This window comes from Enhydra lutris, unplaced genomic scaffold, assembly GCF_002288905.1.
Source record: "Enhydra lutris kenyoni isolate GAN:26980312 unplaced genomic scaffold, ASM228890v2 scaffoldscaffold8, whole genome shotgun sequence".
NCBI lineage: Eukaryota > Metazoa > Chordata > Mammalia > Carnivora > Mustelidae > Enhydra > Enhydra lutris.
Genome location: NW_019154092.1, coordinates 4,252,401 through 4,273,020, shown reverse-complemented (window position 1 = coordinate 4,273,020; position 20,620 = coordinate 4,252,401). Strand labels below are relative to the sequence as shown.

The window sequence follows — 20,620 nt, the reverse complement described above, 5'->3', positions numbered from 1 at the left end:
TTCCTCGCATGGATTGCTTTTTGGCGTCCCCCTGTGGATGTCAGTCTGTACCGGAATCAAGGAAAACTGACCCGTGGGCCGCATTCAGAGTCCAAACTGGGCACATGAAATTTTGGAAACCCTAAAATATACCATTATTTTCTCAGAACTCTACTATTACTGTAGATTTTTAAAAAATCTTTGTTTTTAATTGTTCTTCCAGAATTCATTCTCTCCTTAGCCTCCTCTTTCCACCCCATTCCCACCAGAATCCCTGGCATTTTTCCTTTCCGTGCACCATCGCACATTGCCTCTCCTCGACCGTAAGAAAACAGACAGCAGGGGCGTCTGGGTGGCTCAGTGGGTTAAAGCCTCTGCCTTTGGCTCAGGTCATGATCTCAGGGTCCTGGGATCGAGCCCTGCATCAGGCTCTCTGCTCAGCAGGGAGCCTGCTTCCCCCTCTCTCTCTACCTGCTGCTCTGCCTACTTGTGGCCTCTCTGCCTACTTGTGATCTCTCTCTCTGTCAAATAAATAAATAAAATCTTTTAAAAAATACAAAATAGTTAAAAAAAAAAAAAAAAAGAAAGAAAACAGACAGCATCTTGTACGGCCAGGTGTGGGCAGACCAGGATGAGAGGGGTAGAGGCAGCAAGGTCCCAGGGCAGTGCCAGGTCTCAGCTGTTATCTGGCTCACTTCTGTGCATAGATTATTGCTCCTAGGCACAGGGTTGGGTGCCCTCTTGATTTAGGAAACATGCATGCACCTTTCTGAAGAATATGCCTCTTCAAGGCCCGTCAAAGGAGTCTCCTACAGGGTGGGTAACAGGTTACACCATACCTTCTGCCCCTCTGTATATACAGCCTTTGCACCCTGGGCCTCCCAAGCTTGGAGCACCGTGGAGAGGAATCAGTGACGTGCAAAGCAGTTGGTACACACACACACACACACACACACACACGCACACGTGTGTGGGAAAACAGGTGGCCAGGGACTGCTCCCTTGAAGAGATGGTGGTTTCAGCGAGAAGCAAAGAGTGTTCAGCCTGCCTGAGCCCTGACTGTGCAGTATAGGAAACTGCTACCTAAGGTCCCCAGAAGCCCCCAGAAGGTCTGTGGTTGAGATCAGGAGTAGAGCAATCTTGAAACTGGACACCTTGAAGAACAGGTGTGCTGATTTTCATCTGGTATTCACATTCGGAAGTGAGAAAGCAAGGTTTGTTTTGTTTTTCTTAATGGAAAGCTTCTTTTCTTTTTTAAGAGTTGTTTATTTATCTGATAGAGAGAACACAATTAGGCAGAGAGACAGGCAGAGAGAGAGGATGGGAAGCAGGCTCCCCGCTGAGCAGGGAGCCCGATGCAGAGCTCAATCCCAGGACCCTGGGATCATGACCTGAGCCAAAGACAGAGGCTTAACCCACTGAGCCACCCAGGCGTCCCTGGAAAGCTTCTTTTACTTGTCCTGTGAGTTATTTTCTTGAGGCATAAAATCAGGCCATTGGCAACAGAGCCACATCCGGGGACTACAAAACACTGTGGGGGCCCAGCTGCCTCTGAGCAGTATCCACGCAGGAGTGAAGGGTTTAGGATGCCAAAGGAAAAGATGGGATTCACTATCACCATTATTGCACGATGTATGGAGTGAGAGAAGGGGGAGTGGGTTTCCCATCTACTGTGTCTAGGCTATTGATATCCTATAATGGTGTGGTCTTTCCTTAATTTGCCTTTTATGATGCATGTTTTAGTAGAATTTTCCTGTTTAAAGTACGAGAGGGTGTGGGAGGGCAAATATGAAGAGGGCCTGCTCACATACCCTTGTCTTGATGGGAGAGGTTATCAGTAGCAGAAGTCTCTGGAGTCTGGACGTCATCGTGCTTGTCCCCAAGAAAACTCACTCACTCTGTTTGTTCCAATTTTGACTCTGAAAATTCTCTGAACCCCTCTTGGAGGAGTACTTATAGCCCCCAAGAGAGTAGAACCTTCCTACTTCCCCGTTGTTGACGTTTGAAAAAGCAGTCTGTTTTTATTGACTATGTATTTGCCCAGAGTCAAAGTGAAGGTCAGCTGCTCATTTGACTGGGGCTGTGCCGCTCTGCTGAGGCTCCGTCCCCAGGGGCTCTGCTTCGGGCTCCAAGGAGCACCGCAGGTGACTCCAGACTGCAGCAGGGGCTGCCTGGCTGCTGCCGTGCTTATCGTTGTTCCTGTGTCTGATTAGGACTTGGTTGTTAGAACAGTGGCCTTTGGGACCCAGGCCAGTCCCTGCAGGAAGGGCTGCCTCTCACGCTGGCCCACGGGGTGTAGTAGCCGAGGCTCTGATTGGACTTCTGATTGGACTTCTGGTGGGCTATACCACCAGGCTTTTTGCCTTAGTGAGTGGCACCCTGGGAACCCAGCTCCTGCCAGCCTGTGCCCTTGCCCTGCCTCAGGCGAATTCCACACTGTTTCGATGCCTATGAGCCCTGCTGCGGTCTCTGTGTGTCCTATGTTGCGTAGGTGCACCTGTTGTGGCTGTCCTTGGGCATGAAAGCTCAGGACAGTGGCCCAACAGCTGTTCTGACCACATCTCAAATCCTGGAGTCTGGAGTATCCCCAAGAAATCCAGGCCATTAGTGTTTGTACTAGAGTGCCTGCTGTCCATCAGTCTAAACCATCATTTCTCCAGCTGGGGCTCAGGGATCTCTGGGATGTCTCTAAGACCCCAGTCTCCAGTGGTTGGTAAGACCAGATCTCCTTCATATATCTTAACCAAACAAACTTGTCACAGCAGATTGAAGGTGAAGCAGAGGGGAGAATCCAGCTGTCTCTTATTAAGGCATATATCGTGAAGACGTGCGCAGAGGGGTAAAGCCGTGCCGCTCCTATCACTAAGTTTTTGTTTTGAGAAATAGTGTATATAATTGTTATATACGTTAACATGAGTTTATTTTTTTTAATGAATAAATTATTAAACTTGTCAGTGTTAATTGCAAATATGGCAAATATCAGTAGATATCACCCGTACAAATTAAGCTCTTTGGGGGTTACCAGTAGCTTTTAAGAGGATGGGGGGTCCTGAGAGCAAAGCACTGGAGAACTGTGAGTGTAAGTGGAGCAGGAGCGCAGAGCCCCGGGAGGAAGTGCGGCAAGTTTGGATGTGTAGTGGGGGTGGGGTGGGCTTGCCTGGCCTTGGTTCCTCAGCAGGGCCAGCGTGGGGCCCACGACACATAGCATGTTGATATGAAATCTGATGAAATGCAACCTCAGAGCTGCTAGTCCCCTTTAAAAGAAAGATTCCATACACTGTTTCCCACAACCAAGATCTTTCGTACTCTTGCTTGTGATGAACTTTCTAATGTAATGTTAGATCAGAAGATTCATACCTTTCAGATGATATAAAATGTTCTTTGTGCTGTCTCAGACCAAAAGAAATCAAATCCAGAGTGAACGAAGATCTAAACGTAAAAATGCAATGTGTAAAAATCTTAGGGAAAATGTTTTTAGACTATTGGAGAAGACCTTCCTAATCAAACAGGAAGCTTAGAAGCCATAAAAGAAAAAAAATAGTATTTCTATGACATAAAATTTATTTATATCTTCCATAAACTCACAGCAAAGTTAGTGAGTGACAGATGAGGAGAAAATAGTTGTACATATGTAACAGACAAAGCTTTGTGGTCATAATGCATCAAGGCTGCTTACCAATAAATGAGAAAATGACAAATAAGCTAGTATGAACGACTGTGATTATGAAAAAGAAAAATACAGATTGCCAATAACCACAAAGGAAGATCTAAAATTACTAGTAATTGGTGAAATACAATTTAAAACAAGATATATATTTTGCCCATCAGATTAGTGCAAATGAAAAGGGTGAGTATTCAATGTTCGAGTAGTGTGTGGGGCAATAGACCTTTCTGAAGGCCGAGTCTCGGTAGCCATCAGCATTTAAAAGAATATGTCCTTGACCCAGAAATTTCAATTTTAGGAATCTTTCCTGTAGGGATACTCAAAATGTGGGTCAACACTCAAATTTACACATACGTACACATGCACACACAATCTTTTGATCTTAATAGAAAAAAAGGGGGAAAAAGATACCTAAACGTCTATCACTTGGAGAGTATAAATTCCAGTACATCAGTATTCTGGACTAGACAGCCACCATAAAGAATGAGGTTGGTTTTTTTATATTCTTGTTTGAAAATGTCTGTGATATGTTAAGTGAAAAAAAAAAAAGCAATGTATTTGTACAATGATTCCACTCATTAATAGAAGAAAACCTTTATTCAATAGGCAAATGCACAGATATACACAACAGGTGAACTGTGCTGTCCCCAGGACACTGTGGGGCTGGGTGGGGTCAGGGAGGGCTGCAGGCCTACAAAGGAGGCTTTTACAATGTACACTATTTCCTTCTGTATTGTTTACATTTTAAGGAAGTCTTCATTATTTTTATAATAAAATCCTTTTCAAACGAAACACAAATATACCCCAAATGCCCATAGAATCATGGAAAATACAATTTGACTGTGTTGCCACAAGTGGTTATCTGCATAGCTTTCTGTATACAGGAAAACATAACCTAGAAAGACATCCTCTCAGTGAGGAATTAACCCATGAAGACTTTGTGCAGTGCCCCCACTGTAATCATCATTTTCCTCTCTTTCCATGTTTATAGGGCAATTAAGTGTTTTTTTAAAGATTTTATTTATTTTTTTATTTATTTATTTGAGAGAGAGAGACAGAGCACAAGCAGGGCAGGTGGCAGGCAGAGGCAGAGGGAGAAGCAGGCTCCTTGCTGAGCAAGGAGCCTGATAATGGGGCTGGATCCTAGGACACTGGGATCATGACCTGAGCTGAAGGCAGACGCTTAACCAACTGAGCCACCCAGGCGCCCTTCGATGAAGCCTTTTTGAGAAAAGAAAACATTTGTCAAGTCCAGGGCATGATTTAACCTGATGATCAGCCACACGGCTTCAGGGGGTGTCCAGAACAATGACAGCCATGCCAGTGGAGGGGGTGAGGTGGGAAGCACAGCACCAGGGCCTTGCTGGCCACCGGCTTCTAGAGCTGCTCAGGGCTTTGCCTCCTGAGCCTTCTGAGTCAGCTATGCCCATGGGATCTACCCTTTTACTGTCCACTAGGACTGTGCCCGGCAAACCTGCCAGGCCTCAACCACTCACCACATCGGCCCAGCAGCTCAGCTCCCTCACACTCAGCTCTCCGTGCTCCAGGGTGCACATCCAGGCCACTCCCACTATAGGCCCCACGCCAAGTACCGTCCAGCCCACTCCAGCAAGCACATTTGTACATCTTTGTCCCTTGGGTATGTATGGGCAAGCGTGGAGGGCAGTGTCCCAGGACTGGACACGCGGAGGTCCAGGAACACCCTCTGGTTTACCTCCATGCCGACTCTAGCCCCTCTGTTTCCAGCGTATGAACGGTGGGGGCTCACAGGTGCAGACCCTGGGGGGAGGGTGCTACTGAGACCCTTCCTGCATTATCCTGGGTGTGAGCCCGTACACAGAGAGAGAACACCTCTCCACTGGCCTGGGGTCTACAGCAAGAGGGTGTGTGTGTGTGTGTGTGTGTGTGTGTGTGAGTGTGTGTGCAGGCCTTGTGCGTATGTATATCCACATACATGTGTGATATGCACGAATGCACTATGCCCATGCATGTACATGTGTGTGCTGTAAGCCCATGTGGGGGTGCATGTGTGTATGTGTGGGTGTGTGTTGCAGGCTCCAGGCAGGGACACAATTGACAGAGCTCTCCCCTCTCTCTTCCCCTTCATTAAACCCCATACCTCCCTACCTCACAACAAAGTTGTGTGCGCTCTTCCACCGTCTCGCAGAGACTCTCCCCATTTAAGTTGACCCCCCCGGCACAATCACTTCCTTTCACCATGCGGGGATACTCCCAGGAACCAGTGGGCCACATTCCGCAGAGCCATGAACTGTAAGTCAGAAAGCAGGAAATGTGGGTTCTAGGCTTGACCTTGAGCAATGAGCCTCTGCTTCCTCCCTGCAAAACCGAAGGGCTTGAATCACCCAGCTCTAAATGCCGACTCAGGGTGCCGTGGTCCTAGAGGTCGCTCCCCGGCCCTGTCCTAGAGTTTGACGCGTGTGTCGGTGGCAGCCAGGAAATCCTCTGTAACGGCCGTCTCAGGAATGCAGCTTCTGACCGCTCATAAAATATGGTGCCTGCAGGGTTGGAGACAGGGGCGATGTGTTTTCTAAATCACTTCCAAAGGCAAGGCCCTGAGCCGAGGAAATTGGAGCTTTTTATCAACATATTCTCCCTTCAGTGTATTGTGGGGGTCCTGCGTGGGCGTGCTTTGGAAAACGTGACTCAACCATAAAGATGGGTTTAACATTCCGGGAGAGATTACACTGGAAGTAGCAGCTTCAGTTTTGGCAGACTTTCTTACCTCCCCTGGGGGCAGGGCCATCCAGCAGGAACAGAGTTCAGATATTGGAGCTTTTCATACCCCAAGAGGCAGCAGCCCTCCAGGGCCTGCCCGCCCACGGGAAGGGGCAGCCTGGGCAGCTGCTAGCCTATGGCACGCACACTGGGCTAGAACATTGAGATCCGTGTGTGGATGGGGTCAAGCACCTCTAGAAGTCTTGTAGAGTCAAGAATACGTTTTCCTAAGGCCCTACTTAATGACACAATTTGCAAGGACAAGGTTTGAGCACCACATTTGCCTGACCACCAGAGGTCCATTGGCAAGAGCCCCATGCCCAGGTCTCTTTTTCTTCAGATGTTATTCTGCTGTCAAAGTCTGCCGATGGCCTCGGGCAGCAGCAGGCCTGGAGAAAAAGAGTTCTTTCTTGAGGTCCCTGAAAGGACCAGGGCCTGGTGGTCGCGTGGCTCAGAGAACTGGGTGATGGCACAAAGGGGCACGTGGCTAACAGGCTTTTTCCCCTTCCCTCACAGCGGAGCTGGAGTTTGCCCAGATCATCATCATTGTCGTGGTGGTCACGGTGATGGTCGTGGTCATCGTCTGCCTGCTGAATCACTACAAAGTCTCCACCCGGTCCTTCATCAACCGCCCGAATCAGAGCAGAAGGCAGGAGGACGGGCTGCAGCCGGTAAGTGTGGGCCTGAGCCTCTCCCTCTCGGTGCCACCCAGGCCTCTGTCCCAGGCTCCAGACATGAGGCTGGGTACCAGCAAGGGCCACAAAGCAGGCTAGCCTCTTGAGTTAGCCCACGGTGGTCCACAGGTATCAAACACCCTATGGAAGGTTCCTGTACTCAAGAAAAGCACGGGCGTCGTGAGTGTTGCAGATCCGTGAGTTCTCACCACCCGAAGACCCCGAATGTAACCACTCCCCAATCAGAAGAGTGACATGACAGCCCCCAGAAGCCCCCTCGGGTCCCGCTTCTAGGCATACCCCCTACAAGGTCACTGCTGCCTGGACTGCTGTCAGCACAGATCACTTTCGCTTGCTTTTGAACAATATTTTTAACAAAAGAATCCGACAGGAGGTGCTCCTTTGTGTCTGGCTTCTTTCACTAAATCGCCCATGCTGTTACATGGAGATTGTTTTTTAAAAGTGGCCTGGAGATGTTCCAGGGATCAGAGGGCGCCCGTGCAGCACCACCTGTGTCCATAAGATGCCCTGAGGGTTCGGCAGCGCCATGGGTGTGGGTGAGCTAGAAGGGCAGTGGGGGGATACAGGAGCTCGGGGCCGCCTCAGGGAGATCAGGGTGGGTTGGGTAGTGCAGAGGACTCCCAAAACAGCCCACGGTAAGGCTCCTTGGGTTGTCATTTTTAGGGTTTCTAGCTACTTCTTGCCCTTAATCACCCTCCTCTGGAAAATAAAACATGTTTTCAGTGGAACTGCTCTATGATCTGTACCCAGGAGACCGAAGGCCGCTGGCACTTTCTGTTCTAAGCTGCTAGGACAATCCGTGATTCTGGAAGCCTTCAGTAGGAGGCTTGGGAATGCGAGTTTAGGCAATTACAAACTCTTGGTTGTGGTGGTGGGCAAGAGGCAGGATCCCCTCATGGTACTCAGCCCCTCGTGATACTTAGTCCCTGTGTCGGGACATGGGGGTCTGATAACTGGCCATCATAGAGGTGGGGGTGCAGCTGTCCTGGAAGGTGTGGTGGAATGGCTGCTGGGCCCAGGGCCCTTGGACCCTTAGGGGAGGGCTGAGTCACACTTCATCAGGGCTGCAGAATTGCTCAGTGACCCATTAATTCTGCTGTCTGCATGGGTGGAACTAAGGTTTGCTGGGTGTTCTGTGTCTGTGGCAGGCGGGGGCAGGGAGAGGGTAGGGATGGGGCTGCTGGGAGCAGTCCTGAGAAAGAACTCCTTCTCCCTCTTGCTTTCCCTTGTCTGCTGCAGTCCCCTGCCTTTATCTCTCTGGGTCCCCGGTTAGGCCCATGAGCTTCCAACAGTCCTACTAACAGGATTTTCATCACACCACCACAGTTGCCCTGTGGGCCCCGGGCCCCTTGTCATCCCAGCAGTCTGGTACCCACGGGGTCCAGATTCACCCAACACTGGCATCCTGGTGCCTCTAGATTCCCCACTGTGGTATAGGGACACTTCTGTCCCCTAAAGGAGAGAATGAATTCTTCCAGAGTTCTGAACACAGAACACACATCATTCCCCAGAGTTTAAAGAGAGAAGACAGAGAGAAGATCGTACTCTTGGCAACGGTTTCAGAACTGCAGAAGGATCAGCCATCACTGCTTTGCCTCAGCCTTAATGCAAAGACGGGAAATGCTGACAGCCAGCCTTGGGGGAAGGAGGCAAAACCATCCTCACTCCTTGCCATCAATAGGCAGCCCTCAAGTTTCCATGAAGTACCTGTCAGGAATTTACCCACGTTCCCTGCCTTAGGCTTTGGGCTCCACTCCCCAGGGGATCTGGAGTCACTGCACACAGGGACTCAGACTGCCTTCTTGTGTTTGGCCTGGGTCCCCACTGACCTCTGTGTTCCCCTCAGATTTAATTTGGGGATCACCTTGCTTCTACGTGACTTACCTCGCATCGATGAGGTGGCTCCTCCCTCCACTCCTCAGCGTAGACCTGGCCGAGTCTGCTGTCCCCACCTCCATCCACTGTGGCTAAGCTCCAGCCCATGGCTCTGCTCCCCAGATGGCGAGCTCCATGACCCAGTCAGGTGATGGGACATGTACACACACACGGTCACACTCTTACCAGCAGAATAACACTTTTGCAAAGGCAGAAAAGTGAAAATTTAAGGGTAGTGGGGTTTTTTTTAAGATTTTATTTATTTATTTGAAAGAGAGAATGAGCAGTGAGGACGGAGAGAGGGAGAAGCAGGCTTCCTGCTGAGCAGGGAGCCTGATGCAGGGCTCAACCCCAGGACCCAGCGATCATGACCGGAACCAAAGGCAGCCGCTTAACTGACTGAGCCACCCAGGAGCCCCTAAGTTTGTTCTTACTTAGAATGTATCTTCTGTTTCATTTGGGAATGGGTTTGTGTGGGGCCATCTTCCCGGGGCCAGGGGCTCCCCCCGTCTACCCTGCTCTGGGGTTTGCTGGGCAGCAGAGCCTCTGTTTCTTGAAACTGAGAAGGTAATTGGTAATTTTTTGGATGTCCCTTAAGGGCTGCACAGCAAATGAAGAGATAATCAATATCTAGTGATCGTGTCCCTAGATGTCTCTCTCACACTGTATGCCTAATTTTGTTAATAAATGTCTGAAAGTTTTAGCCCTGAGAGCTGGACCCTGGTTCCGAGACGTAGACTGCACTCAACTTAGGGTTTAATTCCTTTGCTGCTACTTTACTGTTTTTTTATTTCTTTGCGTGACCGGGTACTGAGAGCTGTTGCTTCTCAAAGCTTGAATTTTCCTTCTCAATCAAATGGGAATGGGGATATTGCACAGCTTAGCCATAGGCTCTGTTCAGCGTTTCACAAACTCATGATGTATTTTTATGCAGTGACTAGAGACCATTCAGGCTCAGACTGTAGCTCCAGCTCCTGACTAGCACTACTGACCTGTGGATAGTCCAGAGAGGGAAGAGAAAGGGTGAGACAGCAACATTACTTGTCTTCTAGACACAGAGACGAATACAGCCAGCACTGTGGGCCACTTACCATGTTTCTGGCTGCCCAGGAATGTGCCCCAACCAGACATCTTGCCTCCTTTTGGTCTATATCTCTTCCCTATCCCTTTTCAAGAAATGATCTCTGTCTCTCTGTCAAATAAATGAATAAAATCTTTAAAAAATAATATTACTGGGGTGCCTGGGTGGCTCAGTGGGTTGAGCCTCTGCCTTCGGCTCGGGTCATGATCTCAGGGTTGTGGGATCGAGCCCCGCATCGGGCCCTCTGCTCGGCAGGGAGCCTGCTTCCTCCTCTCCCTCTGCCTGCCTCTCTGTCTACTTGTGATCGCTCTCTCTCTCTCGTCAAATAAATAAAATATTTAAAAATAAATAGATAAATAAATAAAAAATAATATTACAAGATAACATTTAAGAAGTGAGTTCATTCATACCCTATAATGGCTGCTTTCACAACAGCAGCCTTTTAAATTATGGCTTTTTTATTATGATCAAATTTCATTCTAATGGCTCAAGAAAGTATGAAAAGAGGGGATGATTAAATACATAAATACATCAAGGATAGTGGACATCAGATGTCTTACTGTCAGTAGGGGGAGTTATAAATACAGAAAGGAGGAAAATTGATCTATGAGGTTGGATGGGAATTTATGTAACAATGTGATCTATACTTTTACTACATATGAATAAAGATAAAACGTGAGTTAAATATGTACATGAAAAAAAAAGAAATGCAGCTTCCCTTAGTACAGCACTAGGAGAGCAATTGAATAATTTACGTGCATGGTTCCCAGCTAGGGTGATTTTGCCCCCTAGGGGACATTTGACGATGTCGGGAGACATTTTTTTTTTTAAGATTTTATTTATTTATTTCACAGAGATCACAAGCAAGCAGAGAGGCAGGCAGAGAGAGAGAGAGAGAGAGGAGGAAGCAGGCTCCCCGCTGAGCAGAGAGCCAGATGCAGGGCTCTATCCCAGGACCCTGGGATCATGACCTGAGTCAAAGGCAGAGGCTTTAACCTACTGAGCCACCCAGGTGCCCCGGGAGACATTTTTGTTGTCATAACTTGGGATGCTACAAGGATGTTCTAAACATCCTTCAGTGCACAGGGCAGCTCCCGCCACAAAACAAACAAACAAAACCGACCTGACTCTAAATATCAGTAGTCCCACAGTGGAGAACCCCTGGTCCCAGTAGGTGTTGACTGCCATTTTTCTAGAGGCACTTCACTGTTCAAAGAGGGGGCCTGTTACTATACATGGATCTCACGTGGCTGGCTCTGAGGCTTCAACAGAGTGAAGAGAACATTGCCCCACAGCGTGGTGGAAAGTGTTGGGGGTCCCCTGCGTGATCAGAGGGTCCTGGTCTGAGACTCTGCCTCGGAATAATTTCCCCCACCCATTTCTGCCCTCCTTTGTTCATTTAGTCATTCACTGAACACGAACCAGGCAGTGAGCAAAATAATGAAGAAACAGTCTGATGTTTCCTTGGCCCTGACCCTCCCTGTGACCCTCAGCAATGGCCAGCTGGCTAATTCTGTTTGGCATTTTATTAGTCTTCCTGGGACGGGCCAGGGGTCTCCAGTGGCCATTTGTGTCTATCACAGGACTGTAAACTGTAGGAAGGGTGTGGATTGGGGCACGAGGGCTCAGTGTGAAAGTTTCAAGCTGCCCATCCAGGTGCCCTCCCTGAACATCCTAAAGTGACCACCTGTGCCAGCCAGCCTCCTCCCCTGAGGGGCTCAGATGGAACTTGGCATTGAGGAAGGCCCCACTCTCATGGACAGAGCTTGTCGCTGAGAGCCTCATAGGTGCCCAACTAGCTGGCAGCTTGTGGGTACCAAATGCCCCCCGTCAGCCTCCCCATGGGTGAGCACATTGCTGAGCCTGCGCATTGCTGAGACCCTGGCCCGTTTATTCTAGAACCCTGTGAAGTCTCCTGAGCATGTTAGAAAAGATGTATTTATCTTAAACGTGCGTGAAAAGGGCTGTGCAAGGCACAAGGCAGCCCCCACAACAACAACAACAACAAAATGATGTGACCCTAAATGTCAGTAGCACCAAAGTGGAGAACCCCTGATCTCAGCAGGTGAGATACTAGCTGGGTTTTACTCTCAAGGAAGAGGTTGAACATGTAGATGTTGGGCTCCGCCTGAGGAAACTTCACAGCCCTGACGTGAGCCTCCCCTCTCCTCACCGATGGGCTTTCCACTCTGACCAAAGGGAAGAGCAGAACTAAGGTTAATAAGATGGACTCTTAATAGCCATGAATATCCCTGTTCTCAGGGAGAGTCTTCTTCTCTGTGAATGGTTGGTTGGACACTTGCCCCTTTGGGCCAAGTGTCAGGCTCACCCTGATTCTGGGAAGTTTGCTTTGTAAAGTCAGAGGTCCCTTCCTCCATGACTCCTCCACACGCCTTCTTCCTTACATGGCACACCCTCCCAGGGACTCCCAGGCCCAGCTCTAACAGTGTCTTTTGGAAGCATACCCTTTCTGTGCCAGCTCCCTCTGGCCATGAAAGGAATGGATGGAATCGGCATTGGCCCTGGCCAGTCAGCCTTCATCACCCGGTATCTCTGAGACTCGGTTCTGTGGGAGCCTGGGGACAGGGCAGTACTGGCCATCAATTTGGTGGAAGCAGCTATGTCTGGATGAAAATGAAAAATAGCAACCTAGGCTTAAATTACAAGAAAAGTAAATGCTTAGCTAATGTCCAAGAGCAGTGAGTGGCTTTGTGACACAAACCTGTAAGTGTTCTCCCTGAGGTAGCCTTGGCTTTTTTTTTTTTTTTTTTTTTTTTTTGAGCCTGGATTCATGTGATTTCAAGACTTTGAGACTGTCTAGATCTCTTTCCATTACTTTAGACTGCCAAGTAATAGGACAACAATAAAGGGGCAGAAATATTCCAGACACAGCCCTGAGAGAGATTTGCACATGTTGCCAGAGCCTCTCTCACGGGAGCTGGGCAGGGGGGCGATGGGGGTAGGAGCAGCCCTTTCTGCCAGCCTGCAGTGAACCCACCTGGACAGCCCGGGTTGCAGCGGGCAGCAGAAAGTGGCGAGGTCAGAGTGGCCAGCCATTTCCTGAGGAACAGGAGAGGGACAGAAACATTTTGCTTCGTGTTAACTATATGAAATTGTGGATATTCAGCCATTTTGACCTATAAAAACAGCCATTTCAATTAAAAAATTAACAGGAGTCACATCAAGCATTTCTCCATTACTAAGTGCTGCAGGGATTAAATCACTTGTGAAAATATGGGGGCCTCAGCCTCCCCGTGGAGATAGAGCTGTGCCAAGCCGGCACTCAGCACCGCCTGCGCTATCCCAGCTCCACGGGGAGATTGCCAGTGGGATGCTGGAAGGATGCCATTTGTTTTGTCTCCCAGCTGTTGGGAAGGAGGACATGCCTGCCATGCCCAGCTGTGTCAGTACAGAAATGCGGGTTCTGGAGATCCAAAGTGTCCCAGGGTGCAGGAAGCCCACACCCAAAGTCCCTCCCTACAGATGTTGCATGCAGACTTGGCCTAAGGTGTGGCCAGCGTGTATGGTTTGCCCCACAGGGTGTTTTGACAAAACTTGATCGAACTGCAAAAATTGGGAGATTTCACATAAAAACTGAAATTTACAACTTCTCTTGAAAAGTCAGCATATCAGGCCACACTGGCCTCTGTTTGTGCCTGGCAGCCCCATGATGGAGCCACTCTGAATGGACTAGTGCTTACCTTTTGACTGTGGTCCCATCTTTCTGTGGGGAACCCTCAGTTGTGGGTAGGGTGCCATTACCATCTGTTGCTTCACACAGTGGTGATTGTGTTTAGAGAAAATCTGTTCTGCGCTCATGCCTCTATCACAAGGGGGAAAACAAAAGTTAGACCAAGAGAGCCACTGGTTTCCAAAGAAATCGGAGAGAACTTCCTTGTAGAAGTAAAAATCATTCAAGTAAGAAGAGGAGTTCAACCAAGTATGTCTGGGCCAGCAGAGTCTGGTGTCTCTTCCGTCCAGCTGGATGTGCTCGTTCTGGCCCCTGCCATCCAGTCCCATCAGAGGGGGCCATCTCCTCCATAGCTGGGTTCTGGTGGCCAAAAGAATAGAGATGGCCATCGACTTGGGAACAAAGATGGCCTGAGGATAGGCAGTTCTGGACTCCTCTAGAAGCAGCTTGGGAATCCACCACACTGGGCTTAGAACCCCTGGTGCTTGAGAAGCCCACAGGCTGTGTTCTGGGCCCAGTGAAGGGTGCAGGGAGTGGGGAAGTCAACCACACACACAGTTCATTCCTGCAGGGACTAGAGAGGTGCACTGCTCTGTACCTGCCTTTTCTCATTTCTACTTAGGTTTAGAAAAGCATTTAGAAAACCATTTCTAAAATAATAGAAATGAACTATTTTAGTAAGGTGAAAAAAAATGAACTAAAGGGCTTGATGTTGTAGTTATAATAAGCATGTCTCTGACACTCCAGACTAAAGAGAAGAAAGCCACTGGCTTTATTTAGCATCGGACTGAGATGAAAGATGGCAGGGGACAGTTTCTCTGTGGGGGAGGCAGATTCTTGCTGCCCGGGAAGACCAGGGGTACTTGTCAACTTGTTCCCATAAAATTCATTATATCATGAGCCTCTGAAACTGCATTTCCTAATGTCACAGGGACTGCGAGGGGCAGGCCAGTCAGCACTGAACTGTAAACTCCAAGCACACGTTTCCTATTGTCAGTCAAACTGTTTCTCCCTGAATAAGATGCAGTCCAGTCGCCAGACTGGTCATTTAAATGGTTTTACACTTCGGTATGTCTGATTGAAGCATCCGAAGGTAATTGTAACAGCTTCCGAATGAGACTGCCTCCCTTCAAGTGAGAGAAACAGGAGGGGAAGTTGCTAGCAAAAACTGGCTAAGGTTGCTGGGACACAGCTGTTACACAGCAGATTCTCATCAGAACAAAAGTAGAAAGGTCTTTTTAATAGCCAAGATTGTTTTTGGAACTATGTGAGTCGTGCAAATTGCCCCTCCAGTGATGTTGCCGGTGCTCAGAACAGTTCTGGAATTACCTTCAGAGCTTGTAGGGTCCTATTTTGGAGATCTTTCAAGGAGAAAATCTTTTTTTTGAGTATCTCAGTGATGGCAAATCTTCCTTTTTCTTCTTTGTTCCCTGAAGATGGTTTGCTTTTTGGTACCAGCCAAAAAATCCATTTAGAGTTAAATCTTACAAACGATGTGACTGATCGGGCTGAATTATACAAGCTCGGTGCTCAATTAGGAAGACTGATTTTGTCTGAGTTACAAACCGATGCCATAGAGAAGGGTCCCACAGCAAACCAATGGCTTCTTCTGGGGAGGAGCTGGGATGGGAGGAGGTGGACAAAGAGAGGCTGGTTTGTGTGTTAAAACTTTTTTGATAAGAATGTGTTCATGTGCTACTTTTGCAATTAAAAAACATCCTCTGCTAACATAAACTGATGATGAAGACAAGTCCAATAATCTCCTGAGCATCTATAGACTCCCAAGATAACTCATTTGAGTATGGTGTGTATTATGACAAAAGCATGCTAAAATCAGATCTTTAAGTAAAATTGGTGAAAATTTTAATAGGTAAATTTTAGTGATGTTTTAGATAGACCCTATAGCATTTAATAATTTAATGGTAAAGCCTGTCTTGTTTCTTTTTAATTAGCCCTTAGAAATTGGTGTAAATTTTTTCTGGGGAAATCAAAGTTCTCTAGATTATTCTAATTCTGTGGCACTAGCTGAGGAGGCTCCCCGGAGCTATCAAAAGATGCCAAGGGAGGTAGCTGTGTTCTGGATCCATTTGTTAATCCCCCTACCAGCTCTATGACCTTGGGAAAAGCACTGGCCCTGTCCCTAGGCTTAATCTCACAAGAGAGGAGGTGATTGTGCCCGCCTTGGGTGATAGCATGTAGTTCCACATTTCTCTGTTGCCCTGAGCTTTCTAATTCCCAGGCTGGTTTGTCTCCAGGTCTAATTGCTCAATCTCCCCCAGTAACAAGCTCAGAAGAGGCACCTCTGTGGCTCCTTTCCTGCTCACTCCTCAGAACTTACGATCTATTGTACTGTTCTGGAAATACAGAGGATTCCCTTTTCTTCCCAACAGATTATCCTGGATGATTTGTCTTTCTCTTAAGGGATGTGCCTAGATTGAGTAGAGTTGGGAAGGACATTTTAAGTCTGGAGGATAAGTCTGCTGGTGGATTCCTGAAGAGGAAGAAAGGGGGGAATCCTGGAGAAAACAGTCACTGATACCTAGCGGTCTTGCCTTTGCATCTAAGCTGTTACTGCCATCTAGGGTGGAAAGAGAGAAATACTAAAGCATTTGGATGGTGAGAAGTGTGTGAGGAAAAGGAAGGCATGAGAGAAAATATATTTTACTAGATGGTAAGGCGTTGCTGAATAATCAAAGATGAGTTTTGCCTCTGCTTTGAAGTTCTCACCCTGAGATGGGGAGAAAACAGTTCCAAATATTTGATGCCATACAATACATTCATTCACTGGGAGGTACCCTTGAAGGGTAAAAGACAAAATATCCATCCAGCAACAGCCTTGCTTTACCACAAACTGGCTGTCACCTCTGATGAGCAGTGTACCTTCTTTGGCCTCACCTTTCTCCCATCTAAAATGAGGGATCATTGGCTTAGATCGGAGGACTTCAGATTGTTTTTGACCCTAAAGAACATTAAAAACACATTTTACATTGTAATCCACAATACTCATTTACACAACTAAGGAATAAGTGTTGCAGAATACTTACAATGTACTCAGTCATTATCTGTTTTATTTCAGTTTTTTGGAATGCTGGTTTTGACCCACTTAAATTGATTTTCCAGTTCTCTAAGAGGCTGCAACTCACAGTTTGAAAAACACTTTATTAGGTGTTTACAGTCTCGCAGACATCTGGTTGTTTCCAGTCTTCAAATGTGTTTCCTCTGGTCTCCTGTATATGGAAAGGAGAGTTGGACTGAGAGCATAAAACAAAGAAGATTTGGGGCATGAGAGTGGCCTTACACATGATCACAGTGCACTTGGGTACAAGGCACCAAGCTTCAGCTGCAGGACCCAGCAGAAGCCCCAGTAAATCATGGTCACATATTACTCTCTTTTAATGCTACAAATGTTGTATCCTTTGGATGGAAAAAGATCCAAAAGATACAGAAGTAAAAAAGGATTATCAGAGAGTACTATGAACAAGTTGAAATGGACAGATTCCAGGAAACACACCCTACTAAGACTGACTCATGAAGAAATAGAAAGTCTGAATAGATCTATAAGTAGTAAGGAGACTAAACCAATATTCAAAAACCTCACAAAAAAAGAAAATAACCTAGACCAGAAGCCTTCATTGTGAATTGTACCAAACATTTAAAGAAGAATTAATCCAATCCTTCTCAAACTCTTCCAAAAAATTTGAAGAGGAGGGAACACTTTCTAACTCATTGTGGGAGGCCAGCATTTCCCTCAAGCCAGACAAAGGCCACAACAGTAAGAGAAAACCAGTATCCCTTATGAATATTGATAAAAAATCCTCAACAAAATACTAGCAAACTGAGTTTGGTAGCATACTAAAAGGATTATACACTATGACCAAATGTGGTTTATTTCTCTCATGGAAGGATGGTTCTACATATGAAAATCAATCTACTGTTCATTAGTAGAATGAAGGGGAAAAACTAAATGATTATCTAATTGATGCAGAGAAAGAATTTGAAATTAGTCAATACTTTTTCATGATTAAAAACATTCAACAAACTAGAATAGAACAAAACTATCTAAACATAATAAAAGGCCACTCATGATAAGCCCACAGCTAACATACCCAGTGGTGAAGGACTGAAAACTTTTCCTCTAAGATCAGGAACAAGACAAGGATGCATGCTTTTACCATTTCTATTACATCATAGTATTTATTGGGAGTTTTGGCCAGAGCAACACGGCAAGAAGGAGAAATAAAAGGCATTTCAATTAGAAGGGAAAAATTAAAATTACCTCTGTTCAGAGATGACATGATCTTATATATAGAAAACCTTAAATATTCCAACAAACAAACAAAAACCTGCTAGAACTAATAAACAGATTGATCAAAGTTTCAGGATACAAAAATCAATATGCAAAAATCAGTTGCATTTTTTACACTAAAAGTGAACATTCTGAAAAGGAAATTAAGAAATCAGTTCGATTTACAAGTAGCATCAAAGAGAATAAAATGCTTAGGAAGAAACTTAACCAAGAAGGTGAAAGATTTGTACACTGAAAACTATACAGTGCTCTGAAAGAATTTAGACACAGCTAAATGGAAAGACATTTATGTTCATGGATTGGAAGACTTGATATTCTAAAAAATGTCAATACTACCCAAAGCAATCTACAGATTCAGTGTAAACGTGTGAAACTCAATGACGGTTTTTTGCAGAAAAAGAAAAGTCCATCCTAAAATGCATATGCCATCTCCAGGGAAATAATGCCCCCCACTGTAACCAAAATAATATTGAAAAAGAATAACAAAGTTGGAAGTCTTATACTTCTTGATTTCGAAACTTACTACAAAGCTACAGTACAGAACAGTACGGTGCTGGCATAAAGACAAAGAGTCCAATGGAATAGACTAGAGAGCCCAGAAATAAACTGTCATCTATATAGTCAATTGATTTTTGACAGGGATGCCAAGACCATTCAAGGAGAAAGGACAATGTTTTCAAAAATGGTATTGGGAAAACTAGATGTCCACATGCAAAATAATGACATTGAACCTTATCATCTAATACCATATACAAAAAATTAACTCAGCATGGTCCAAAAACCTACGTATAAGAGCTAAAGCTATAAAACTCCTAAAGAAAACAATGGAGAGAAACTTCATGAAATTGGGCTTGGCAATGATTTCTTGGGTATGACACCAAAAGCACAGGCAATGAAAGAAAAAAATATATTAGAATTCAAAAAATATAAAAGTTGTTTATCAAAGGACACTGTCCAGAGAGTGAAAAGGCAGCTCCCAGAATGGGAGAAAATATTTGTAAATCATGTCTCTAGTAAGGGATTAATATCCAATATACATAAAGAACTCCTACAATTCAACAAGAAAATAATAGACAATGTAATTTAAAAATAGGCAAAGGACCTGAATAGATATTTCTCCAGAGAAGATGCACAAATGACCAATAAGCACATGAGAAAAGCTCTGTATCACTAACTGTGATGGTTTATTTTATAGGTCAACTTGACTAGGCTAAGCAATGCCAAGATAGGTAATAGAATATTATTTTCAGATGTGTCTATGAGAGTAATTCTGGAAGATATGAACATTTGACTCAGTTGACTGAGAAAAAATAATCTGCCCTCTCCAGTGTGAGCAGGCATCATACAATCCCTGGAAGTCTCAAGGAGGAATGGTAAATTTTGTCTCTTTCTTCTTGAGCTGGAGGTGGGGTACATCTTCTGCCCTTGGACATCAGAACTCCTGGTTCTTGGGCCTTTGGACTCTAACACTTATATTTGTGCATCAGCCCCAGCTTCTCAGGCCATCAGACTCAGACTGAATTATACCACAAACTTTCCTGGTTCTCCATCCTGCATATGGAAGATTGTGGGACTTGTCTGTCCCTGTAACCATATAAGCCAATTTCTATAATAATAAGTATCCTACTATTTATAATTCCTGTAATTATTTATAATTCCTATAATTATTTATAATTCCTATAATAAATATCCTATTATATATTTATCCTATTGTGTATATATAATATGATATACATTAAATTAAATTACATATATTAAATATATACATATGTTGTGTGTATATATGTATCAATGTTTCCTATTGGTTTTGTTTCTCTGGAAAACCTTGATTTAATATACTATACAAAAATCAAAACCAAAATGAGGCACCACATCATACCCATTGGGATGGCTGTTAGCAGAAAACCCCAGGAAATAACAAGTGTTGGTGAAGATGGGAAGAAATTGAAACCCTGTGCATTGCTGATGGGAATGTAAAGTGGTACTGCTGCTAGGAAATGTATGTTTGGTTCCTCAAAAAATTAACCATAGAATTACCATATGATCCAGCAGTTCCACTTGTGGCTTTAGACCCAAAATAATTAAAAGCAAAGCTTTAAAGAGGTATTTATAAACCCCTGTTGATAGCACCTTTATTCACAATAGCCAAAGGGTGGAGACAACCAAAATATCCATCAATGGATGAATGAATAAACAAAATATGACATATATTTACAATGGAACCTAACCTTAAAAAGGAGGGAAATATTGACACATTGAGGAACCTTAAAGATATTATAAAGATATTAAAGTGAAAAAAGAATACAGCAGTCTATCTGCCCACAGAAGGACAAATGTTGTATGATTCCAGTTATAAAATGTACCTAGAATAGTCAAATTCATAGAGACAGAGAGTAGAATGGTGGTTGCAAGGGGGTCAGCAGGGGAAGGAATGGGAAGTTAGTGTTTAATGAGGACAGCATTTCGGTTTGAGAAGATGAAAATGTTCTGGAGATGGATGGTTGTGATAGTTGCACAAAAATGTGAGTGTACTTAATGCCATAGAACACACTTCTAAATTATTAAGATGGCATATTTTGCATTATGTACATTT

General features: G+C 45.5%; 1 protein-coding gene across 4 annotated transcripts in view; it reads left to right on the top strand.

Moving 5' to 3' along the window:
* The window catches only part of LOC111142742 (low density lipoprotein receptor class A domain containing 4), a 431,898-nt gene that overhangs the window by 402,912 nt on the left and 8,366 nt on the right, over positions 1-20,620 (top strand). For all 4 annotated transcript variants that reach the window (XM_022496037.1, XM_022496035.1, XM_022496036.1 and 1 more), the window contains one exon: positions 6,896-7,050. In XM_022496037.1, coding sequence (XP_022351745.1) covers positions 6,896-7,050 — 155 coding nt within the window. The remainder of the gene's footprint in view (positions 1-6,895; positions 7,051-20,620) is intronic.